Source organism: Acomys russatus, chromosome 19, assembly GCF_903995435.1.
Source record: "Acomys russatus chromosome 19, mAcoRus1.1, whole genome shotgun sequence".
Classification (NCBI taxonomy): domain Eukaryota; kingdom Metazoa; phylum Chordata; class Mammalia; order Rodentia; family Muridae; genus Acomys; species Acomys russatus.
The window spans coordinates 52,325,713-52,351,595 of record NC_067155.1 but is presented as its reverse complement, the minus strand read 5'-3'; the positions used below and the strand labels follow the sequence as shown (position 1 = coordinate 52,351,595).

At 51.3% G+C, this 25,883-nt stretch overlaps 1 protein-coding gene across 3 annotated transcripts in view; it reads right to left on the bottom strand.

Annotated features, from left to right (window-relative positions):
- Abcb9 (ATP binding cassette subfamily B member 9) overlaps nucleotides 1-25,883 on the bottom strand; it is a 49,189-nt gene that overhangs the window by 5,882 nt on the left and 17,424 nt on the right. Inside the window, exons 2-11 of one of the 3 annotated variants that reach the window (XM_051161472.1) lie at nucleotides 23,152-23,826; nucleotides 17,974-18,088; nucleotides 17,378-17,508; nucleotides 16,250-16,455; nucleotides 15,080-15,277; nucleotides 13,705-13,833; nucleotides 11,820-12,008; nucleotides 10,721-10,894; nucleotides 7,745-7,904; nucleotides 6,094-6,230 (exon numbers count right to left, since the gene is read on the bottom strand). In XM_051161472.1, coding sequence (XP_051017429.1) covers nucleotides 6,094-6,230; nucleotides 7,745-7,904; nucleotides 10,721-10,894; nucleotides 11,820-12,008; nucleotides 13,705-13,833; nucleotides 15,080-15,277; nucleotides 16,250-16,455; nucleotides 17,378-17,508; nucleotides 17,974-18,088; nucleotides 23,152-23,740 — 2,028 coding nt within the window. In that variant the 5' untranslated portion in view covers nucleotides 23,741-23,826. Of the gene's footprint in view, nucleotides 1-6,093; nucleotides 6,231-7,524; nucleotides 7,905-10,720; nucleotides 10,895-11,819; nucleotides 12,009-13,704; nucleotides 13,834-15,079; nucleotides 15,278-16,249; nucleotides 16,456-17,377; nucleotides 17,509-17,973; nucleotides 18,089-23,151; nucleotides 23,827-25,883 lie in introns of those variants that run through there. The other 2 variants (XM_051161470.1, XM_051161469.1) reach the window with 2 other exon arrangements.

The following is a 25,883-nucleotide window of genomic DNA, read 5'->3' as shown; positions in this document are numbered from 1 at the left end:
GGCTGGAGGGAGGAACGCCTGATGAAAGACAGCATGCACCTGAGCTCTGTGGTGAGCAGTGCTGGGTAAATGGCCACTGGGTCAGGCCTGCATTGCCCGCTGTGCTCATCCCAAGCAGGAAATTACATTCCAGCCTGATGCTGAGCCACACACACCCTATCTTTCCTTTCCTTTTTCTCTTAGATACAAGCACCTCCTCCCCTTAGCTATTTAAGCTCTTTTTCCCCCTTTGGTTTTTCGAGACAGGTTTTCTCTGTGTAGCCTTGGCTGTCCTGGACTCACAGGGATCCGCCTGCCTCTGCCTCCCAAAAAAGAGGAAGTCATACTAGGTCTCCATGGTGAAATTCACCTTTTGATCTTTATGCCACTAAGCTTTTCTCGCTTTTTTTTTTTTTCTGAGATAAGGTTTCTCTTTGTGGCCCTGGCTTTCCCAAACTCACTCTGTAGACCAGGCTGACCTCAGTCTCAGAGAGCTCTACCTGCCTCTGCCCCCCAAATGCTGTGATTAAAGGTGTGGTCCCACCACACCCACTTTTTAACTTAAAAAAAAAAAAAGTATATATGTGGAGTCCAGAAGAGGGCACCAGAGCCCTTGGAGCTGGCTGGAGTTTTGGGCTGTCAAGCGTTGTTGATGTGGGTCCTAGGAACCAAGCTCTGGTCCACTGTAAGAGCAGCACAGACTTTTTGTTTTAGTTTTTGGTTTTTCGAGACAGGGTTTCTCTGTGTAGCCTTGGCTGTCCTGGATTCACTTTGTAGACCAGGCTGGCCTCGAACTCACAGAGATCCACCTGCCTCTGCCTCCCTGAGTGCTGAGATTACAGGCAGCATCACAGACTCTTAACCACTGAGCAATCTCTACCATTTTGCAGGAGGCTGATGGCTCAGAGGTTAAGAGCACTGACTGCTCTTCCAGAGGTCCTGAGTTCAATTCCAGCAACCACATGGTGGCTCTCAACCATCTGTAATGAGATCTGGTGCCCTCCTCTGGCCTGCAGATAGAACACTGTATACATAATAAAATAGATGCACCCACTTTATCTAATTTGTCTAACTGTGTGTAATAACTGTTTTTGTATGTTGTTTGCCTAAAATAAAGCTAAACACTGGCTACTACAGTCAGATTTTTTAAATGAATTTTTATTGTGTGTTAAATTATTGCTGGGCAGTGGTGACACACCACTGTAATCCCAACACTGAGGAGGCAGAGGCAGGCAGATCTTTAAGTTTGAGGCTAGCCTGGTCTACTAGAGTGAGTTTTGAGACTACCCCCCACCCTGCAAAGACAACAAAAAAATTTACGAACAAAAACACGTGCATATTCCTAAATGTAGTGTTTTGGTGATACACTGAATTACCAGATAGACACAAAGTGCCTTATAAACCTGGACACTTGACATCTACTGAAATGAGACCTTTGGATCTATTGAGTGTTTCATAAAAACCTTAAAATGTTATTTATTTAAAACAAAATTAGTTATAATCTCCTTCCAGAAGAGGTTCTAAATAATTAACAATTTTATTTCATTTGTATGATTGTCTTATGTAACAAAAAACTAGACTTTCAAAAAATATTCTTACTAGCCAGGTATGGTGGCACAGGCCTTTAATCCAGCACTCAGGAGACAGAGTCAAGAGGATCAGTTGGAAGTCAGCCTGGTCTACAGAGTGAGTTCCAGGGCAGCCAGGGCTACTAGGGCTACTCAGAGAAACCCTGTCTTTGGGAGGAAAAAAACGAAAAAACCCCAGCTCTTTTAAGGCTTACAAAGACAGTTTGGAGTTTATAAATAGATAATGTGTTCTATAACAACCATAATGGATGTTCTTAGTGTGTTATATCGTGCTAATATATTTGCGACAGTTATTCATCTTAATGTTTATTTATTTTGGATTTGTAGACCAGACTGGTCTCAAACTCACAGCAATCCAACTACGTCTGCCTCTGAGTGCTGGGATCAAAGGCCTGTGCCACCATGCCTGGATATGTGTTACAATTTTAATGTAAATATTCAAAACCCTGAGACAAAATTAATGCTTCATTATATTTATTATTTTATTTATTTATTTATTTTTTTCGAGACAGGGTTTCTCTGTGTAGCCTTGGCCATCCTGGACTCACTTTGTAGACCAGGCTGGCCTCGAACTCACAGCGATCCGCCTGCCTCTGCCTCCCGAGTGCTGGGATTAAAGGCGTGCGCCACCACGCCCGGCTTATTTTAAATATTTTTATTTAATTCATGTGTGTTGGTATCAGATCTTGGAGTTACAATTGTGAACTGCCATATCAGTGCTAGGAATTGAACCCGGGTCCTTTCAAAGAGCAGGCACTTAACCACTGAGCCATCTCTTCAGCCCCATGTTTATAATTTTAAACGTTATTTTCTTTTTTAAAAAACATATAAGCTGGGTAGGGTGGTACACACCTTTACTCCTAGCATTCAGAGACAGGAGGATCTCTAAGTTGGAGGCCAGCCTGGTCTACATAGCAAGCTCCATAACAGCTAGGGATAAAGAGAGAACCTATATTAAAACACAAAGTCCAAGTATTTTGCCTGAGTGTATGTTGTGCATGGTATGTGTGTGTGTGCAGTGCCAGCCAGAGGGCGCCTGGTCTGATTCTCCTGGAACTGGGGTTGCAGATGGTTAAAACCTCCACATGGGTGCTGGGAATCAAACCCATGGCCTCTTGAAGAGCAGCCAGTACTCTTAGCTACTGAGCCATCTCTCCAGCTCCAAGTAAGGTTTTCTTAAGTAATGTTTACAAAGAAAAAGGCTTGGAAAACAAGAACTTTGTATTTCTCTGACATTTAAAACCTGTGTTTAGATTTTGTTTACTTCTTGTATGTTTTCCCATGGAAAAGCCTTTGTTCATTGGACAGTTGTTGCCGTAACCATAGGGAAATTACTCTGTTCAGAGAACCCTGTCTGGGGTGTTCTATCTAGTTACACAACGATGGTGGCACTTGAGTTAGTGGACAGATACTCAGATCAATTTAAAGTCTGACCTATTAGGTAAACAGCTAACTCAAACTGCCAAAACTAACTGAAGCTTTGACCTTCTTGGAAGGCATACACTCTGGGAACACGTCCATTAGCCGCTCAACAGAAGGACTGGGCAGCTTATTCAAAGTTAAGCCAAATTCTATGAGTCATCTCTATTAAAGAAAAGCATACGTTCTCCTTAAGAACTTTTAACTATAGCTACGCGTGGTGGCGCACGCCTTTAATCTCAGCACTCTGGAGGCAGAGGTAGGTGGATCATTGTGAGTTCAAGGCCAGCCTGAACTACAGAGTGAGTCTAGGACAGCCAAGGCTACATCGAGAACCCCTGTCTCAAAAACAAACAAAAAAGAACTTTTAGCTATGATAGAATTTAGGGCTGGAGAGATGGCTCAGAGGTTAAGGGCCCTGACTGTTCTTCCAGAGGTCCTAAGTTCAATTCCCAGCAACCACATGGTGGCTCACAACCATCTATAATGAGATCTGGTGTGCAGGTGTACAGGTAGAACACTGTATACATAATAAATAAATAAATCTTAAAAAAAAAAGAATTTAAATGATTAAAAAAACAACCCAGAGGCTGAGCGTGGTGGCGCACACCTTTAATTTCAGCATTCTGGAGGCAGAGGCAAGTGGATCACTATGCGTTCAAGGCCAGCTTGGTCTAAAAACTGAGTCCAGGACAGCCAAGGCTACACAGAGAAACCCTGTTGTGAAAAAAATAAAAAAATTGCTCATGATATTTAGTAATTCACTTGGTTTATTTTTAAGTGATAAAATACTAATCTTTGTTTTAATGAAGTCACAAATGAGGGTTTTAGCTGTCTGTTAGTCATGTTTTCCATGACTGTTACTTACTCAGAGCCCCCTCTACCTTACGTAAAATTAGTTTTCATGTTTAAAGGATTTAGGTGTTTTCACTGTCTTTGTGAAAATATTTTTCTCATTACTTACTATAATTTGGCTTTTAAAAATCTTGTTTTTAAATTCACAAACTTATTTTGAAAAATTATTTAAAATTTCTTTTTTAAAAAGCTTCTCCATTGTGGGGGTATCAATATTTTAAATCAAGTTGTTTTTTTTTGGCATTTCTGTGTGCTAGACCTGGCTTAAATAAAGATTCTTACAGCCAAAGTAAGTAAACATTTTCCTATTAAGAAAAGTCACTTGCTTTTAATCCCAGCACTCGGGAGGCAGAGGCTGGTGGATCGATGTGAGTTCAAGGCCAGCCTGGTCTACAAAGTGAGTCCAGGCAGCCAAGGCCACATAGAGAAACCCTGTGTTGAAAAACCAAAGAAAAAAGAAAAAAGTCATTGTGGTGGTGCATACCATTAATCCTTGAGGGTGGGGTGCAGGACTATAGGTTTGAGGTCAGCCACGGCTACGTGTCTCAAAAACAAAGTCCAACCAGTGAACTAGAAACAATGATGTAAACACCATGAAAGGGCCCCCTCCCAGGCTCAGGTGTAACAAAGCACTCCATTTACTGCAACTAGAGAAGAGATGGACTAACCCTTCTCCCACAGCACACAGCAGGCTCTACCAACAGCAACACTCATGGCTCATCCCTAAGTGCTGATGCTTCTTGATTCAAGTAGCCAAACGGTCCACGGTGCAATCAGCTGGGACTAAGTGAAACAATACTTGTGTTTTGCTAATGAAAAGGAAATGGATGACATACAATGACACTCCCCGCCCTATACATACGCACAGCAGACAGATCCCTACTTCCAATTATATCAAGGCAAGAAGGTCCTGACCCGCCTGAGTGCTCACTGCCAGTCACTGTGACAGCCACACATGCTAAGGATATCAAGGAGGCCTGCACTGTTAGCTAAATCTTCTAGGATGTGGCTTTGAATTTACATTTCCAGAGTAACTGGCATAATGCCAATAAAACCAAGTCAGCATCCACAGGCTCAGAGCTACACTGCCAGTCCCAGCCTTCCTAGAGCCCTAGTCAGCTACTCCATGTGCGGTTATAGCTATGCCTTCAAGCTGCCAAAGGAAAAGCTAAAATTAAAAGAGCTATACATCTACAGAGACAGTGGAGACAGTGCCAGTGAATAAATACAGGAGAGATGGCCAGTCTGGTTCTTTAAGCAAAAGGTAAATCTTGGTTTTTTCTTCATGGTCAACCTCAGTCCAAATGGCAGTCTTGCCTTTTTTTTTTTTTTCCCTGCCTCTGCTGGGGTCATGCCTCCCTGCCATTTTTGCTTATTTTAATACAATGAGCCTCCTACAAACCACCGGTAAACGTCTCAGATGGAGATGGCGACAACAAGGGTAGATGTGGAGCAGGATGGCTGGAGCCCCATCCTTTATGCCTCAGCTGCTGTCGTCCCTCTCCCCCACAATGGCTACCTCAATGCCTGGGCATGCGCCTCCTACTAGGAGGGACATAAGTGCTGCATGGCCTCACATGCACAAGGCACTGTGACAGAGACTTTCTGGAAACTGCGATGATACCTCAGGCTAGTTTCAACCCCCTAAAGTCATTCTTGCCCACTCTGTCAGATTTAACAAGCTGTGACTAACATAAAACCCTTTTAGAATGGATTAATTCAGCCGACCCCCTTTCCACCAACCCAAAAGCTCCCCAGAGTTGCTGTAACTGCCCCCTGACGTCTCCATCCATAAAGTTGAGAAGTGTCTTGACTTGTGACTTTCTTTGTCCTGATTCTATGAGAACTTCATGACGTTGCCTCCATGTTGACTTACGGGACTGAGGTAACCTGTGTTCCTGGGCCACAGTCACCCTTATTTAGTTTAGAATAAACTGTTATTCCCTTGAAGTGAGAGCTCTGTTTTTGCACCAATACTGTCCTCTTTACCACTGAAAATTAGGCTGAGAGTCAATGTTGTAAGTTGCAGGGTGGGGTGTTTGTGCAAGGCCTGGTGTTTGAGACCGGAAGGTGGAGAGGAGGGAACACAAGAGGACACCAGGGTGGCACTCCTGATCACATCCTCTGGTTTTCTCATGTCACTTGGCTGTAGTTCTACTCAGAGCTACATGCCTGGGCCCCAAGTGTCTTGCTTCCCTCTCATGGCCTGGGATACCTGTGGCCACCTCTCAGCCTGGCTACCTCCACTTACCAGGTATTCACTCTCTGCATCCAGGGCACTGGTGGCTTCGTCCAGGATGAGCACAGGTGGGTTCCGAACTAGAGCACGTGCCATGGCCACCCGCTGCTTCTGCCCACCCGACAGCTGGGCTCCCTTCTCCCCAGTCTCTGCAGGGAGGAGGCATAGGGTGAGTTCTTTAGGAGGCCCTCCCATTCACCTGGGCACCAGCTTTGCAGACATTTCTGAGGGCCCCCAGCTGGGAACACCCGGAAAGGGCAGCTCAGGAAGAGATGCCAAGATTAACTCTTCATGCAAAGTGTGCCACACTGCACCAGGGAGATGCCCGAACATAGGACAGCGCACTGCGCAGCGAGTGCTGCAAGGCTGGACACAGTCTACCTTCTTGGAATGGACAACTGCACTGTGATGCTTTGCCCTGACACACCCTACTGTGCAATGACAGTGTGTTACTGTCACAGTGTACAACCCTGTCAGCAAGCCTGTCTCAAGTAATATCCTACAGGTTGCCTCTCTCCCACCGAGGACCAGAGGCAGTGTTAGGTGTGATTACAGCACTGTCATTACAAGACGAATATAAGAACAACTCAAATGTCTGTCAATAGGAAACCGAGTCAGCAAATCATTGTAAAAGCCCACACACTTACGCAGGTAACAAGGAAAGAAAAAAGAAAGGTGGGATGGGGCAGGGTGGGGTGGGGCAGGTCCTTGCACCAGGATGAAAGGTCACTAAGATGTACTAAGTACAAAGGCCAGGTGCAGAATTTAAAGAATGGAGCTTTCTCAATACAAGGGCAGAATAAAAAGACATTTATCTTTACATAACAAAACTCCAATAAAAGACCAGTGCCATGGTGCACTTTTGTGACTCCTGTACCTTGCTCTGGGAAACAGGTGATGCAAGCTCAAGGCCACCCTGGGCTACACAGCAAGACCATGTGAGCAAATTCAAGAGAGGGTTGGAAATTGTTGCAGGTAAAGGCCCTTGCTGCACAAGCAACAGTTCAGTCCTGGGCCCCAGAGAGGAGAGAACTGACTTCTGAAAATACATCATTAAGTGGCCTAGAGACTAATATGTGCATGCACACACACTGTTGAGACACAGTCTCCTCATAAGCCCGGCTAGCATAGAACATGTAGCAATCTCCCTGCACCTCTTTGTGCATCTAAACAAACATTCTGTTTAAAACATTATGTGTGGGTGTTTTGCCTGCATGTATGACTGACTCTGCACCACATGCCTAGGGCCCATGGAGGTCAGAAAGCATTGGATCACCTGGGACAGGAATTACAGCTGTGAGCCACCATGTGAGTGCTAGGAATCGAACCCTGGTCCTTTGCAAGAACAGTGGTGCTGTTAAGCTGTCCAGCCCCCTTGTTTGTTCATTTTTGAGACAGGGTCTCACTGTGTAGCCCTGGCTGGCTTGGAGCTTGCTATGTACACCAGGCTGGCCTCAAATTCAGAGATCTATGTGCCACCATGCCTGGTGGCAAACATGGTCCTTACCAGATGTTCTAGATTAATGGAGGAGGTCCAGATGCCACAGAGGCTAACTGACAAGGTCATGTTCCTGTGATGGGAGTGTCATGTCTCTGAAAGGAAGATGGAATGGTGGGGCATGGGCACATCAGACGTCCCTAACTCAGAGTTGTCTCATGGTACCTGTGCTGTAGCCGTCCTGCAGCTCCATGATGAAGCCGTGGGCATTGGCCTTCTGCGCAGCCTCTACCACCATCTCGAAGGGCACGGTGGGCAGGCCATAGGAGATGTTGTCTGTGATGGAGCGAGCGAACAGCACGGGCTCCTGGCTTACCAGAGAGATCTGTCGGGGGAGTGGAGAGCAAGGTGGCTAGGAGAGGCTGGCAGTGAACCCACCAGCTGTCACTGGAGCCTCCCCAGCCCCGCCTGGCTGACGCCAGGAGTCTCAGGTCTGAAACCTGATCTGCACACTGGCTGCACTCAGCTGCCTCTCCCTTCCTAGCAGGGCCCTTGGTACGCAGACCTTCTGAGACCCCAGGCCTCCCAGAATGACAGTCTGGAGCCAGCAGATCTTGTTGCTCTGAACTAAGCCAAGTTCCCCCTGACCACATGGGGTGTAGGGTACAGCTTTGTGACTTTGCCAGGTCAGGGTGCGTGAAGCCATAGCAGACCTCCCTGGCAGTTGCCCTTTGTCATCCAGGCTAACCTAGAACTCAGTACGTAGTCCAGGCTGGCCCTGAAATCCTGAGAACCCGCCTATTTCCAGCCGCCACACCCTCTCCCTTCTAAGGGAGCAGTTCAAAGACAGTGTTGCCCTGTGATTGGGTTAGGAATCGGATTCACAAAAATAGCAGTAGCGGGGCCGGGCATGGTGGTGCACTCCTGTAATCCCAGCACTTGGGAGGCAGAGGCAGGCAGATCAGATTGCAGGGAGTTCGAGGCCAACCTGGTCTACAAAGCAAGTCTAGGACAGCCAAGGTTTCACAGAGAAACCCTGCCTTAAAAAAACAAAACAAGGGCTGGAGAGATGGCTCAGAGGTTAAGAGCACTGCCTGTTCTTCCAAAGGTCCTGAGTTCAATTCCCAGCAACCACATGGTGGTTTACAACCATCTGTAATGTGATCTGATGCCCTCTTCTGGCCTGCAGGTGTACATGCAGGAAGAATACTCTACACACAATAATAAATAAATAAATATTTAAACAAAGCAAAACAAAAACAAGCAGCAATAGGGGCTGGTGGGATGGCCCAGTGGGAGGAGGATGTGCCACCAAGCCTGATGATCTGAGTTCAATCCCCAGGACACACGTAAAAGAAAGAATAACAATGCTAATTGTCCTCATCTCCACATGTGTTGGTCATGTTGCCCTGTGCATCCCATATGCAAAAGCAGCAGTCAGGAGCATGTTGTAATACTGTGATGTGAATGAGTGAAAACAACCTAGCTGTCCATCATTGAGGACCGGTTAAATAAACAACTGATGCATACACACAGCACACTTTTATATACCTTTACATAAAAATAGGGAATAAATTGCCAAGGGCTTCCCTGAACAACCCAAAAGGCAAGGTGGAAGGGAACTCCCCTGTCTACACTATAAAATGCACTGAAGGGCTGGGAGGTGGCCCTGTGGTTAAAGCACTTGCTGAACAAGCCCGAGGAGCCATGTTCAGATCACCAAGCCCACACTGGTGCTGGGAAGGCAGGGAGGCCTGACCCCGACTCCAGCCTCGGAAGGCGAGCTGGGACCCCTAGAGCTGGCTAGTGGGGACAACAGTCACTGTGAACTCTGGGTGTGACTGAGAGAGCCTGACTCAAAGTATGGGGGAAGGAAAGAGTGACCTAGGGCGACTCTAGGCCTCTACACACCCTCACACATGTTCATGCACCCCTACAAACATGCATTCAAACATACATACACACATGAAAATGGAAAAAGGAAAAAAAATCACAACATGAGAAAAGTCACTAAATCACGACTACAGTTTTGTGCTTGCAATATTTTTTTTAAATATAAAGGAGACAGTATTCCCCAGAGGAAAACCAGATGATTAATAAACATATGAATGGGGCTTGAAGTCTTTTACCATCAGGAAGTGAAAGAGCCCACAAAAAACTACTTCCTCACATTCATCGCTTAGTGGAGCTGAGGACTGGTGGGTGCTGCCTGGTGCCACAGCTCTGCCCAGGGCTCTCCTGCTGCAGCTCTGTGGGACTGCAGCCCAGAGGGTCACAGACTGGGACCCTTCTCTGCTGCCCATCTCTGCTCACACACACTTGATGGACATTCGCTCATGTGTGCACATTTGCTCATACACACATGTGCCCGCTCTTGCACACATGCATGCCTTCACACACTTGTGCTGTGAAAGGCTCTCCTGGATAGATGGTGCACAGTCTGAACATCTGTACAGGCTCCTCTGCTGCAATGTCAGCACAGGATCAACTTTTTCCTTCTTTTAAAGAAAAATCTAAATTACATTTATTTTGTCTGTGTGTGTGTGTGTGTGTGTGTGTGATTTTTAAAAAAGACATGTAGCCAGGCGGTGGTGGCACACGCCTTTAATCCCAGCACTTGAGAGGCAGAGGCAGGTGGATCGCTGTGAGTTTGAGGCCAGCCTGGTCTACAAAGGGAGTCCAGGACAGCCAAGGCTACACAAAGAAACCCTGTCTCGAAAACACCTCCCCCAAAAAGACATGTAAGTAGAAGTGGGAGCAAGAGAGTGTAAAGAGGATAAATATTGACAAGACATCCCATATGCAAATGACCCGCCACCATAGGCCCGTTATTGTCTAGTGAGTGTCTACTGATGAAAACACTAAAAAAGAAGGGAACAGAGGCTTGTTCGTGGCCGCACGTCAGCGCATGGCCATCTGCACCTGCAGGCGAGGAGCCTGAGGGAACAGGAAGAACCTTGTGCACGTTGACTCTGCCTCCAGGAAGCTCAAGCTGGGTGAAGCAGAGCCATGGCGTCTGCGTATGGCCAGAGGTAAGGCTAATGCACATCAAGGAAACGGTCCCATGCAGGCCAGGGGAGGCTTCACCGCGAGGGGAGGTGGCTGCCAGAGCCTTCTATGTGGTTAGGGTCACATCAGCCACATCTGTAGCATGGCTCACAAAAAAGGGAAGGGTCAGAGGACAGGGCATGCGGCACTCACCACACGGTGCAGGTACTTGTGGTCATAGGCACCGATGGGCTTGCCATCCAGCAGCACGCGGCCACCTTGCAGTGGGTAGAAGTTCTCCAGGATGTTCACACAGGAGCTCTTCCCACTGCCTGAGGGCCCCACCAGGGCCGTCACCTTACCTGGGGACAGGCTGAAGGAGACATTCTGCAGGGACACAAGATGTTCAGGTCTCAGAGGCAGGAGGGCATCCCCTAGCCTGCCCATGCCCTCGGCCTCAGCTGGTACCGCTGGCCTCTGAGCGGTCTTCCTAAGACACCAGGACTGGGGAGCTTTGAACCTGTTTGTTTTTTTCTGAGGTACTGGGGTTGAACACAGCGCCATACACATGCTAACCAAGAGCTCAACCACTGAGATGTCTCCCGTACTGGGGTCCAGGCCAGTCTAGAACTTGTTATCTAGCCTTGACCTAGTGGCAATCCTCCTACTGCAGACTCCCAAAAAGTAAACTTGTAGCTTAGTTCTCTTTTCACCGGCTGGCCTGGCACTTACTGCTCTGCAGCCCAGGGAGGCCCGTGAATTTGTGGTCTTCCTGCCCTGGACCTCCTTGGTGGCTGCGATGACAAGCATGAGCCACCAGCACTAGGTTGGTGGCATGGCTCCTTTATATTTGCAGTCCCTTGTCTGGAGTGTTTACTACAGAGCCACCTATTCAGCTCCTGCTCCCTGGATTACCTCTGAGGTTGGCTGTTATGACCTCTCCCCTCAATAGGACCCAGATCCTTGCCAGAGCTTCTGGAGGGGTGTGGCATGCAAATTAAGGGTTGCATTTACACCAAGTGCAGCACAGCTCTAGGTCCACCAATCTGGCTTCTTGTTAAGTATCTGAAGAAGCCCCCCAACACATACCATCAGCCAAATCCTTTTTTTTTTTTTTTTTTTTTTTTTGGTGGTACTGAGGATGGAAGCCAGGGCCTGGGGCCTGCTAGGCAGGCATCTACTTGACCCATGCCCAGCCCTCTCCAGCAGGTCTTACTGGAGTTCAGTTAGGGGGACGATTCCTCAGTGGAGCCCTTGCTACATAACCAAGATGTGGGAAGGATGGTTCTGACAGACCTTGAGCTGCTCTTACCTGCAGGACCTGCGTGTGGGGCCGAGTGCGGTAGGTGAAGGTTACGTTCTCAAAGTCCACTCGGCCCTCGAGGTGGTCAGGGGCCAAACTCCCATCATGCACCATGGTTGGCTGCCGGTCGATGAACTCAAACACCTTCTCAGCAGCTCCCACGCCCTGCATCAAGCCACTGTAGACAGAGCCCACGGACTGCAGGGAAGACACACAGCCTGGTCCCACTGACAGCTCGTTCCTGGCACCCACCAGTGATTGCATGTGGGGAGGTTATGGGACAGAGTTGCAGCTTTGGGGGCGATTCAATGGAGCCCTTAGATGCCACCTACTGGTGCAGCAGACGGTGATCATGAAGAAATGAAGGTGTTAGGAAAAAGTCACGCCACTGTGTTGGAGCATTAGGTGCCAGGGCCCAGGGTTGGTCCTGATGATTCTACCACCACCCTTCAGAGGCTGTGGCGTAAGCAGTGCAGGGCAGGCGCAAGCCTTTCTAGCTGCCACAGCAGGTTCTAAGTTCCTGTGTGTGTATGCGCGCGCGCGCGTGTGTGTGTGTGTGTGTGTGTGTGTGCGCGCACGCGTGCAGGATCTCATGATGTAGCTCCGGCTATCCTGAACTCACTCTGTAGACCAGACTGACCGTGAACTCTCAGAGATGCTGGGATCACAGGGGTGCACCAGTTTGACAATTGTTTTTCAGGGCTTCATGTAATCCAGTGTCTCAAACAACCTAATAGAGTTGAAGATGTTCCTTTGAGACAGGATTTTACCATTTGGCCAGGCTGGCCTGAAACATAGAGACCCACACTCTCTGCTGCTGGGATTAGATGTGCACCTGATGCCCCAAGTCAGGTGTTCAGGAGGGGAAGCAAGTCCACAAAGGGCGAGTCATGATGTGGCCAGCTTGGTTCCCTCCCTCTGGGGACAGCACAGAGCACTGAGACACCCCAGCTGCCAGAGCTGGGGACTCTGAGTTGATGTCCAGGCTACCTGCTGTTAGTTCCCTGCTTTGTGTCCCACCCAAGGCAGAGGCCCCAGGCCCAACCTCCTGCTTCCACCTCTCCAGTGCTGTGGCAGAGGCCCACAGCAGCATGCCTCCTTGATTCATGCATGCTCAGTAAGCACTCTGCCAAGGGAGCCATCTCAGCCCTAATTTAATCTTTAAAATCAGTCAGTTATTTATTTGTTTTTTTGAGACAGGGTTTCTTTATGTAGCCTTGGCTGTCCTGGACTCACTTTGAAGAACCAGGCTGTCCTCGAACTCACAGAGATCTGCCTGCCTCTGCCTCCCAAGTGCTGGGATTAAAAGCGTGGACCACCACACCCGGCTTTTAAAATGGGTCTTATTTTGTTTGTTTTTTTCAAGACAGGGTCTCTCTGTGTAGCCTTGGCTGTCCTGAACTCACTTTGTAGGCTAGGCTGGCCTTGAACTCACAGCGGTCCACCTGCCTTTGCTTCCCGAGTGCTGGGATTAAAGGCATGCGCCACCACGCCCGGCTTAAAATGGGTCTTAATGGATACTTTATATACATTCTCTGTGGCTACAACACACCCAACATGAACATCAACAATCACAGTAGCCTCTTCACTGAGCACCTCTCTCAGAAGCACAGATCCCCACCTCACACAGAGGGAAGTGGTGGCAGCATACAGAGGAGGGCGCCTGGCTCCTGTGTTCAGCCCCTCAGGTGCTGTTGTCATAGTGATGCCATTTGCTTGGCCCAGAGGTTGTCTCTCTGGCACTGTTCTCCTAGAGGCACTGTATTTGAATTCTGAGGTGGGTCTTATGCAGTCTTACATGCACATTCTGTTTGGCTAAAAGCATACCCACCCAGTATAAATCTGAGCCTGCTCTCTCCTGCACAGCCTCACCCCGCCCCTCGCTGCCCCTCACCTCCATGCAGTCTCCCAGGACAAACTCGTAGATGATGAAGGCGATGAGGTTGCCGCTGCTCATCTGCCCCGAGATGACAAGGTGGCCCCCGTAGTAGAGGATACTGACCTGGACCACCAGGAGTGTGAGCTGCACAGAGGGAGGAGGGCGTGGGTTATGTTGTGAGATCTCAGCCAGACCTGGGCCCTGCCCTCTACTCTGTCCCCCAGCCCCTGTGAGGACCAGGGGAACAGGAGAGTAGCCTTTTTTTCTTGGACTTCAAGTTACTGGATGGAGTTGGTGACAAGTGTCTGTTCCCACTGAGCCATCTCACTGGGTGCTGGAGGGCAGCTGAACACCCTGCCACAACCGGAAACTTCACTGCCCCTTCTGTCTCTCACACTCCTCCCCCAGTAGCTCCCTACAAAGGCCCTAGCTGGAGTAGGCTGTGGGCTTGGCAGCAGAACAACGCTTTCTTTGTGAGGCCCTGGCTGGCACATGCCACCTTCAAGTTCCTCTGCTGGGCCAGGCAGGCTATTAGTCCTCATTGCAAAGAACATGGCTCAGAGAGGTTGGTTCACCAACTAAGGTCACACAGCAGCCGGTCAGGGAAGGGTAGTGAAACCTCTTTGTTCCTTTAGGTAGGCTCCTGAAGGGTGCTGTCTTGGGGACCCTGTGCTATGGACTTTGGGGGAGGGCTGAGAGATGAGACAACCTGCAACCTTCCTGGATCCTCAGCAGCCCTTCCCCACCCCAAGCCAAAGAGAGGTAACAGCTGGACAAGTGTCATCCTGAGGGCAGAAGGTGCCCTGCTGTGGATTAACTGACAAAGGCAGCAGCTGGCTGGGCTGCCTCTCTCTTCTGCTGGGCTGGCATTTTTCAGAGGTAGTGCCTCAGACAGTGGCATCTGAGTAGTCTTTGCTGGCTGGTTCCCCTGTACCCCTCCAGCTACTTCTTCCCATGAAACCGCACTCTCTACCCCCACCACTCCAGGCCAGCCTACCCCCACCACTCCAGGCCAGCCTACCCCCACCACTCCAGGCCAACCTACCCCCACCACTCCAGGCCAGCCTACCCCCACCACTCCAGGCCAACCTACCCCCACCACTCCAGGCCAGCCTACCTCCCATCTCCAGGTTATGGGGACAGGGACAAACCAAGTTCTCTGCATTCTCTAGGGAGGAGCCAGGGCCTAAGTTGGGCCTCAGTCGGCTTGGGGACGCAGCTCCTACCTACCCTGCTGCCTTGCACAGGATAGGGACAGAGGCCTCTGAAGGAAGGACACTGTGGTCTTTCCAGGAAAGACTCTGATGGCTTGACACCCACATGTGGGGACCAAGCAAGGGCTCCCTATCTGGATGCCCATCCCCTCACCCTGGCGTCTGCCCACACGTACCCCGCTGCCCCAGACGTAGGACATGTAGGCCACCGCTTCCTTCCTGTTCAGCTTGTACACCTGCTGCAGCTTTCGCAGGAATACCTCTGCCTCCTCCTCCTCATTGGCGAAGCTGCGCACTGTCTTCATGGCGCTGATGGTCTCCTCGGCCGTGGTGCTGGCTCTGGCCAGGGCGCTCTGGACCTCCTTGGAGAGCCTCTGCGCACAGCGATGGGCAGGACCACCTCACTACCCTTCTGAATCCAGCTTCACCCCACTCTGCCCTCCCTGACCCCATCTCCTCCTAACTGATGAGACAGACTCAAGAGAACAGACCGCAGTGGGGCTCTGGAGGGTGCAGGCCAGCTCCTGAGGGCTGGGTGATTCATAGTGCCTAAAGGAGACCGCTGACTACAGTTTAGGGCAGATCTTTCAGAAAAGCAGAGTCCACGCCCGGCCCCACACTGGCATTAGAACAGTAGGCCCTGGATGTTGTTCCGGCTGTACACAATACAAGAAACACCAAGCACTAGGGGCACTGGTTATCATCACCACAAGCTGGGTAGCCCTTTGCTGGTGGTTGAAAGGAAATTGTTTACAGAGAGAGCAGAGAGAGCATCCCATCAGGGCTGGAACTCCCAGGGATGCCTGAGCCTGTTATGGGGCTCACACCCTGCACAGCTCCTGCAAATCCAGGAGGCCAGGGAGAGTGAGCCCAGTTAGCAGGCAGTGGCTGAGGGTCTTCAGACTGTCTCCTACTGTGTCATAGGCAAGGTCCACTTACCATTCCCCTCAAAACCTAGAGTCAACCTCTGCCCTGTCAATTCCCCGTCTCCAGTCACCTACCCAATAGCCACCAGGTGGTTTCTCAGACACACCGGGCACATTCCTACCACAGAGCCTTCCTGCGTGCCGTGGCCTCCACTGGGAATACGTGGTCCTGAGAGCCTACTTCCTCCACCCCCATGCTCACAGCTTCACTTTGTGCTCATCCTCGGTACCTCCCTGGGCCTCGTTCTGGCTCAGGCTGTGAGCCATTGAGCCTGTGGATACCTGAGGCCTGGTGTCACCTGCAGCCTGTTGCTTCCACATTTCCCAGTGAGCAAATGAAGAGATGAGTGGGCACCGACTGCCTCAGAGGAGTGCTGCCAACCTCTGACCTGGCTCCGCCGGGGGCCGGAGGGCACCCACCTTGTAGTACTTGCCGTAGACGTTGGACACCATCATGATGATGGGGAAGCCCATGAAGGTGACCAGGGAGAGCTGCCAGGAGAGGCTGAACATGAAGACCACCACGCCCGTGACCTTGACTGTGTTCCTCAGGAAGATGTTGATGTTCTGGGAGACCAGGTCGCTGACCATGGTGGTGTCAGAGGTGAGGCGGGAGATGAGGTCCCCTGGAACACAGGCACTCAGCCCTCTGTGGCAAGGATGCCCAGAGCTGCCAGGGTGGGCGGAGGGGATGCTAAGGGACTTCTGGGATGGATAGTGGGAGTCAGACTTCTCCCCCACCATGCCTTCTGGAAACGATGGGGGGCACTTCTGGAACACTAGGGGGCCAACTCCAGCCCCTAGTACTGTTTTGTTTGAGGCCAGATCTCAAGTAGCCCAGGCTGGCCTTGACAGAGTCAAAGGTGTGTGCCACCACACAGGGTTCCAGCATGTTGTGTGAGGCACCTGCCTGTCTACTGAGAGGAGGAAACAGTGGCTGAAGGTCAGCTGGGGAAGGCTGGCCTGGTACTACACACATATACACCACAGCCAGATTTCAAACTTATTTCTGCTAGCAGTCACTGGCAGTGGGTAAACACCCCCCACACCCAAGTCAGAAGCAGCCAGCTGAGCTCAGAGAGGAATGGAGAGGAACACGCAGCAGGTGGCTCTCACGCAGGGTGGGGTACAACAGCCATCAAGGGCAGCTACTATAGGAGGGAAACAGGCTCTGGGGGTGAGGGGCGGGCAGGGGTGGGTTGGCTGGGTGCTTGGGACCATGGTGGACACTGTTTCTCTCCCGCTCAGTTCTTTCAGTCACTTGGTCATAGGAACTGGGCCTCTGTGGGTCACGCTCTTGGGCAGCACTGGCCCTGGGGTTTTCACATGGCAATGAGAGGCCTTGGTCACTGCAGAGATCTCAAGAGGCCTGGCCAGGGTCCTGTGGTGGCCACAATTCACACCAAAACCTCACCAGGCAGCTTAACATCCCCGGGCTCCACCCTCAACTGGAGCACAGGATGAGCTGGCAGGGCAACCCATGCTGCTCTCAGGCCCCACAGGCAGCTAGCTCACCCCGGACACCTGAAGTCCCCAGGAGGGACCAACCTGTGCGGTTCTCATCAAAGAAGCTTGTCTCCTGAGACACCAGTGAGCGGAAGAGACAGTTCCGGAGGCGAATGTTCAGTCTGGCAAATACGAGGGTGAAAATGCCGCCCCGAATACCTGCGGCCAATGAGCTGATTGCAGATGAGAGATGGTCTAGCCGGTGTCCTTCCGGCAGGCAACACCCCCCACCCCCCACCTCAGATGAGAGATGGTATAGCTGGTATCCTTCTGGCAAGCAGCATCTCCCACCCCCCTCCAAAGGACAGAGGACAGGCCACTCTGTAGGGACAGTGTCAGGGCCTAGAGCCCCTCCCCAGAAGGTCCAATAGCTAGGTAAGGGGCCCAACACTATCAGCCAGACCCTTCTAGAACAGAATAGAAAGCCAGTCCTTTGGGCTACATATTCACAAACTAGCCAGGGAGGGAGAAAAAGACATCCTTGGGACTGGAGCCATTTTAGGAGACAAGACGGTATAGCCCTAGGATGCGGCTCCACCAAAGGGTTCAAAGCCAGTTTGGGCGGTTGCTGCAGTGCTGGTCCTGTGCCCTCCTGCCCTCCCTCCTGCAGGAGTGATGTGTATGGGTTGGGTGGCTACCTGCCGATGGCCAGCAGGCAGACGACAACAACGGCTCTGCTGAACTGGTCCATGCTTTTCTGGATCACAATGCTGTCAATGGCCCGGCCTGTGTAGTAGGGCAGGAAGGTCTCACCTGGGGAGATAGGGCGGGCTCAGCAGGGAAGCCCATAGCAACCCTCTCTGCTCACCCAACCCATGGCCTATCCTGCAAGTGCCTACTTGCCTCTGTGGTGGCTAATCTGTCAGCTTAATGGGACTTAACCATGGAAACAAACCTCTGGTCATGGTTGTGAGGAAGTTTCTCGACTGGTTGCCTGAAGTGGGAAGACACACTGACCGAATAAACCAAACACAGCAAGCGTAGCACCAGTGTTGGTCTCTGTTCCAGGCTGGATGTCATGTTATCAGCAGCCTCATGTGCCTAGGCCATGACTTCCCCACCAAGATGGACTGTGCCCTCAACTGTGAGCCAAGGTCAACCCCAGGAGGAAAGGAAAACACCGTGACACATTCGCACGGCCTGGCTGACACTGAGGACACCTGGGCACCAAGCATAGGATGCGCCTCTTTCCCTCCACAGAAGGGCCTGCGCAGGTCTCCACATCACCCATTCCGCACAGGACCCACCTCAGCCAAAGGTGACGTCACTCTTCTGGGGGTGGAATCCACCTTCTAGAACCAGGAAGACCTTGCTTGCTCTTCTGGCAGCGCTGGTCCCACCCCTCTGGGGGGTGGAGCTCTGCAGCCAGCAGTGCAGCTCTACAGGCTTCCTGCATCTTCAATCTGCTGCTGACTTCAGTGGGTCACAGAGCAAGCAAGAGGAATGGCTGAGACCCAACACAAAGTCATACATGTTGAAGGTCACCTATGTAGGAGGTGGAGCTTTGAGGTGTGTTTCACTCAGAAGCTGGGATGGGCCTATCAAAGTTCTGTCCTTCCCTTTCTGCAGCTGCCCTCGGGTGGAGTGGATAGCACAGTCCATCTTCTCCAAGGGCCCTGTTATGCTCACTTGGATGCTGACACCAAACCCAGCAGCACCTTTTAGCACTGGGGACAGAGTAAGCCTGGCCCTGAGCTGCATTCCATCTCTCACAAGCTCCAAGGCTGCAGCTGGGTCCCTGACTCCTCCGGGGCCTCACTGCAGCTCTTGGCTTAGGCTGAGCTGGGCTTGAGGTTGGACACGACAGAGCAAGGCGCACGCTGGCCTTCCGTGGGGCTCTGGCGCCCTCTGCTGGACATGGAACAGGACCCTCAAGGTGGTTTCTAGCCACAGCTGGCTTTTACCTGAGCTGAAACATTGCCTCAATTTACCCACAGGGAAGAAAATATCAGTAAGCTCTGATAATGAACTGTGTGGTCCTGGGTGCTGGGGGGGGGGGGGATGTGGCAACCCCTTCTGAGGAACCTGTAAGCATCATGGACACTCCAAATCCCACACTAGGCTTCAAGGGTATTTTCCAAATCTGACCCCAGGCCGCAGCCCGCTCTGTGGACTGTCTCAGGGGCTGCTCCCCATCCTTGAATTCAATTCAGCTCTTGGCCACCTCACCTCAGCCCACTCATTACTCCCAGCTTACTCGGGGTCTGAGCCGAAGTCTTTGCAATAGCTCATGACAGCCATGCAGCAAGACACGGAATTCTCCTCCTGCCTCACTCACTCCTCACCCTGCCCCAGACTCTTAGCCTTGCGTCTCTTTAAAAACCTTCTGCCTCAGGACCTGTGTACGGCTGACCCCTCTGCCTAGAACACATCTTACCTCAGACATCTGTTCTCTTATCTCCTTCAAGTCCCAAATGTCACCTGGTGTTCTTACGGGTTTGGTGTTTTTGTTCTTGCTATTTGTGGAAATGGCTTTTTTCCACAAAGGAGGAGACTGGAGCTCTCAGCAGCTACACCATTTGCCCACATTTCTATACTGTTGAGATGCCAAGAAACTCGACGAAAAAAATCCTGGAGTACAGTGCTTGGGAGCTGAGGCAGGAGGATTTGAAGTGGAGGGTCAGCCTCAGTGATTTAAGACCCTGTCTCAAATAGCAAAAACAAGCCAGCTATGATATAGCACATGCCTATAGCTAGCTCACTTGGAAGGTGGAGGCAGAGAGATCTGGAGTTCAAGGCCAGCCTGGGTTACATAAGGGCCTGTCTGAAAAAGAAAACAACCAGTAAACAGGAGCTAATGAATTGGTAAAGTGCTTGCCAGCCGAGCATGCGCTCAGACCCCCGGCACTCACGTGAACAGCTGAGCATGGTGGCTTGTGCCTGTAACTCCAGCACTGGGTGGCAGAGACAGGCTGATCCTGGGAGCTCCCTGGCCTGCCAGCTGCTTTAGTGAGCTCCAGGTTCAGTGAGAGACCCTATCTCAAAAGATGGTGTGGAGGGTGGCTGAGGAAGACACCTGACATCGACTTCTGACCCACATACAGCCATATAGGTGCCACATACACATGTGCACAAAGGAAAATAAAATGGAAAACAGAAAAGAACCGGAGCTGGGGAAGGCCTGTTGGCCGAGGTTCTCTAGGACCTACGAGGTGGAAGGAGAGACCTGACGCCCCTAAGCTCCTCTGAGCTCCACTCACCAGGCATGCCTCCCCCAAAATAAATAAATATAAAATGTGATTTTAAAAAATAAATCCTTCTAGGACAGCCAGGGCTATGTAGAGAGACTCTGTCACAGAAAATAAACATTTAGCCAGGTATAGTGGCGCACACCTTTGATCCCAGCACTCGGGAGGCAGAGGCAGGTGGATCTCTTTGAGTTCAAGGTCTGCCTGCTCTACAAAGTGAGTCCAGGACAGCCAAGACTACACAGAGAAACCCTGCCCTGAAAAACTACCAAAGAGAGACAGAGACAGGGATAATGCTGATGCCCAGGGACACCTTAATCTCAGCACTTCAAGAGGCAGAGGCAGGCGGATCTCTATCTTTGTGAGTTTAAAGACAGCCTGGTCTACAGAGAGAGTTCTAGGACAGAAAGGGTTATATAGTGAGACCCTGTCTCAAAAAGATAAAGTGTGTGTGTGTGTGTGTGTGTGTGTGTGTGTGTGTGTGTGTTTGTGTGTGTGTGTGTGTGTGTATGGCTGGTGGCTTTTCTGCATTTAGGTCAGGAGCGGAAAGAAAAGGGTCATCACAGGATGAGCGCTTGTGGACTGAATAGACACATGTTCCAGGTGCCTGATTCAGTCTGCACCAGCGTCGGGTGCCCTCTGGTCTCACTTAGCTCTCACAAGCATAGTGCTCATTGCAGGCTGAGAAACTGAGGCTTGGCTTGCGGAGCATCAGTGCTACCGGGCCTCACTCAGCCTGAGCCCTTGGCCTGACATAACCTCGAGGGCTGCCTGAACTCAGTGGCACTGTAAAGCGTCTGTACCCCCTGGGCATGCCGCAGCAGCACAGAGCCACCACAGGCACAAAGTCATGGACTGACAACTGGTTCCAGGGATCAGGACCCCGAGTGAGTCGGACCTGGCAATATCACCAACACAATGGCTGAAGGTCATAGAAAGGCCAGTCAGAAGAATCCAAGATGGCTGCCCAAGAAAAGACCCAGGGCTTTGAGGCACGTGCAGGAGAAGCTGGTTAAACTGAAAGGGTCAGCCTGGAGCTCAGAGCCACTCAAGGCCAGCATGCTCCCCATGTGCTAGGATTTGTCTGAGGCATTCTATCTTCTTAGCTCCCTGTCTCCCAACACCGTGGGGACTGTTATGGTTTGAATTTGACATCCCCTCAGAAGCCTGTGTGATGGAGGATTGCTCCCATCCTGGGGCCTTCCTCTCCCCACCTCCTCACTCCCCCCTTTCATCAATCAGCCCCTCTGCTTTCGGCTCACTCTGAAGTAGGGGTCCTCTGTGATGCTCTGCCTCACTATAGGCCCCAAACTCATGGAGCCAGACAACCACAGCTGGAACCGGACTCTGTGGGCCAAGCTAACCCTTCCTCCTCTCAAGCTGTTGTCCTGGGGGCTCTGTCACAGCAACACACGGCTGACTAAAGCGGGGACTGTGAGCCCTACTTTACAGATGCAGAGACCAACAAACAAGCTGAGTAACTGGCTGATAATCACACAGAGACTAAAGGAAGAAACTGTGGGGGGGGGGAGCGGACGGGGGCACCTGTCAGCTCAGGTGCACTGGCCTTTGGGAACACCCTGGCTTCATGGCTGCCCCCAGGTTCTGTCCCTGTGAATTCCCGGGAGCCTACCATGATGTACCAAGTTCTATGCTTGCCATTCCCCAGAAGAGGGAAGCAAGGTTTAGAAAGGTTGACAGACTTAGGCCAGGTCACACAGCTCAGTGAGACCCCAGGCTCTGCCACCCGTGCAAAGCCACCTTCCTGCCCACTCTGCGGAGAGGACCGGCCCAACGGCACCAGGCAGTTCAACCTCAGACCAAGACACACTTCGCCCTTCAGCTCCATCCAGTCACATGAGGCAAGTTCATACAACAGGAGACAGCTGGGAAAAAACACCAATGCTACAGATACACAGGGAATCCCAGGCAGCCGAGAAAAGTAATGAGGTCCTGTTGGGGGACCACGCAGAAGACCCTAAGGGAAAAAAAGACAAGAAACCAAAGTGTGCACAAGGTGGGGAGTAGCTCAGGCCCTGTGCTCAGAGCTACAGTGGGAAGCATCAGAGAGAGAGACTAGGGCACTGCAGCATGCGGCTGTAACCCCACTGCTGGGGAGGCAGAGTCAGCTCCTCTAGCCAACTGGTGGGGTCTAGGTTCAGTGAGAGGCCCTGTCTCGGAAGCAAGTATGAAGAGGATTCTCATACTGACCCCTGGCCTCTGTGTACATACAAGGACACACATATACACATGTGATGGGGAATAGATGGGCCTCCTGCCCACAGGCAAGTCTATAGCCTTCTGTGGCTAGCCCTGGGTGAGGGCAATCGGGGAGGAATTAGCTAAACGCACACGTCACAGCCTTTCCAGATTTTCTTTCCTTTTCTTTGTGTTTTTGAGACAGAGTCCTACTCTTTGCCCACAATGACCACAAACTCTCACAAACCCTCCTGCCTCAGTCTCTCAGGTGCTGAGATGGCAAGGTAAGACATCATTACCCATTCCTTCTGGGTCTCTGGGAGGTGTAGATCATAAGTAAACGGCTGCACGTTTGAGAGGAAAGAGGCTGCTGCGTGCATCCCTGGAGACCAGGGCTCAGTGTGGGCCAAGACCCATGACCCCACTTACCCAGAGCCGCTACGATGAGGAAGAAGGAGGCAGCTACTAGGAAGGCCACATCCGGCTTGGTGTAGGACAGCAGCTTCTGTAGTGTGGCCCCCGACGCCTGCTCAGCAGGGGCCCCACCCTCCCCGTGGAAGCCCTCGTTCCCAGGCTCCAGGGCCTCAGCATCCTGCCGCACAGTGGCTAACAGCCCCCACAGCAGGAAGGAGGCGGCCAGCGAGATGTAGGTCCACACGAATAGCGCCCAGAACCACGGGTCCCTGATGGGCCTGCGCACCTCCGAGAACAGCAGCAGCTTGGCCATGGCGTAGATGCCCACAAAGAGGCACACAAGTGTGATGACGAACCATGAGGCCCGCAGGCGCCTTGGCCCCAGAGCGCTGTTCTTGGCCACACCGATGGTAGCCCCCAGCAGCAGGCAGCTGCGATACAGGCAGGCAGCCCAGAGGTCCAGCACCGAGTCGAAGATGTTAAAGTGTCGAATGTCCTCTAGCAGGCTGCGGTCCAGGTGGCTGAAGGCATAGATGGCCGTGGTCACACCAACGTCCATGCTCACGAAGGCCAGCGTCACTACCACCGCCTTCCACAGCCGCATCCTGCTGGCTGGTGGCAGGCGGGTGATGGGGGCAGGCTTTAGCTCACCGGGGCAAGGCCATCACTGACTGCTGGGCAAGGCCACACCTGTGGGGCAACAGACTGCATCAGGCCAAGAGGTTCAAAGGTGTTCCTAGGGCTGCGTGACCCTGAGAGAGTCTGGTCATCACAGCTATCTCCTGGGATGTTGGAGGTTCTTCTCATGCAAGGCATGTTTACTTAGCATCTGTTGTAGGCCTGACTCTTGTGTTTGGGATTTAGCAAGGAGCAAAAACTGAGCCAGGTTTAGGCCTCTAATCCCCACACTCCATTCCAGAAGCAGAAGTAGGAGGACTGCATGGAGTCTGAGTTTAGCCTGTGTTACAGAGAGAGTGAGACAGAACACACACACATACACACACACACACACACACACACACACACACACACACACACACACACGCGCGCGCATGCTCGTGTGTTTAGGGAGATGGCTCAGTGGGCAGAGCACTTGCTGTGTAAACATGAGGGTCTGAGGTAAATCCAGACAGAGCGTGGTCTTCTGTGATTCCCAGGGTGGGGTGGGGTGGGGTGGGGTGGGGTTAGAATCAGGTGGATCCTGGAGTTCACTGACCAGTTAGAATTGATGAGCTCCAAGCTGAGTGAGAGACCCAGGCTCAAAACGTAAGGTGGGGGCTAGAGGGGTGGCGCATTATTAGGAGCAGTTGTTGGCTGTCGCGCTTGCAGAAGGCCCAGCACCTGCATTAGGTGGCACAGAGCCACCTGTAACTCCAGCTCCACAGGCTCTGATGCCCTCTGGACTCCACAGGCCCCTGCACACATGTGGTGCACATAAACTAACGCAGGCACACACACTCAAAAATAAAAATATTGTTTTTTCAAAAGGTGGGGAGTAATGGAGAAGATAGCTGACATCAACCTCTGAAGCACATGTGTGGACATGCACTGACACACGCATGAATGCACACATGGACACACTTGGGCTTACACAGACACACATGCCCACACACCACCGCCACCAGACAACAAAGAGAAACAAAAGACAATGACCACGAATCACATAGATCCCTGCCCTTGTGAAAGTGACCTGGCTGTATAGGAGGGAGATTTTAAAAAGGTTCTGATAGGGCTGGAGAAATGGTTCAGTGGTTAACTTCCACAGGACCCAGGTTCAATTCCCAGCACCCACATGATAACTAACAACCATGTATAACACCAATTCCAGGGGCTCCAACATCTTCCATGGACACTGAATGCATGTGGTGCACACACACAGATGTAGGCAAAATGCTTATACACATAAAATAAAAATAAATCTTCAACAAAAGAAAGAAATGACTGGTCTTGAATGCTAAGAATAAGGCCTGTAACAGAGAAAGAGGGGTTAACAGGTGACACTTGAGCAAACTCAGAAGAGTTGAGGGAGCTAGGCTTGGTGGCTCAGGCCTGTAACTCCAGCCACTAGGGAAGCTGAGACAGAAGGCTGGCAAGTTCAGGGCTAGTCTGGGCAATTTAGTGAGACCCGGTGTCAAAATTTAAAAGTGAAGAGAGTTAGGATCAACTTAGGGGTAAGAGTGCCTACCTATATGAGGCCTTGGGTTTGATGCTCAGTACACAGAGAGACATAGACAGAGAGAGAGACAGGGACAGAGAGGAAAGAATCTGCCCCAAGGACATAGGGTGGGGGAAGCATTTTGGACAGGTGGAACAGAGGGCCAGAGCTCTGAGGCAAGAGTGTACCCCTTGTAGTTGAGGAAGGCAAGGGGGGTTCACGCAATGGGAGAGAGGGCAGTGGGGGTCACCTCACTTTGTCACCGTGAGGAGGGTGGAGCTGAGATTTGCAGAGCTCACAGATGGCCACTGGAGCCTTCACTGTTCATTTGCACAGGGGGGTGATGAAGTTCAGGGAGCAGGTATCAGGCCTGGCACACCTGGCGCACACTAACTGGGACTGATAGCAGCTGTGCACGGCGTATCTCAACTCATCTTTCACTCTCTCAGGTTCCATGGCAACCCAGAGACCTTTGTGTCTGCATGGAAGTTTCCAGAATCTTTTCAGCCAGCCTAGGTTCGCCCTCATGCCTAGTCCTAGACCTTTTTTTTCCCCTGGATTTTGCTGTCCACTTCACTGAAGCTCCTCCCAC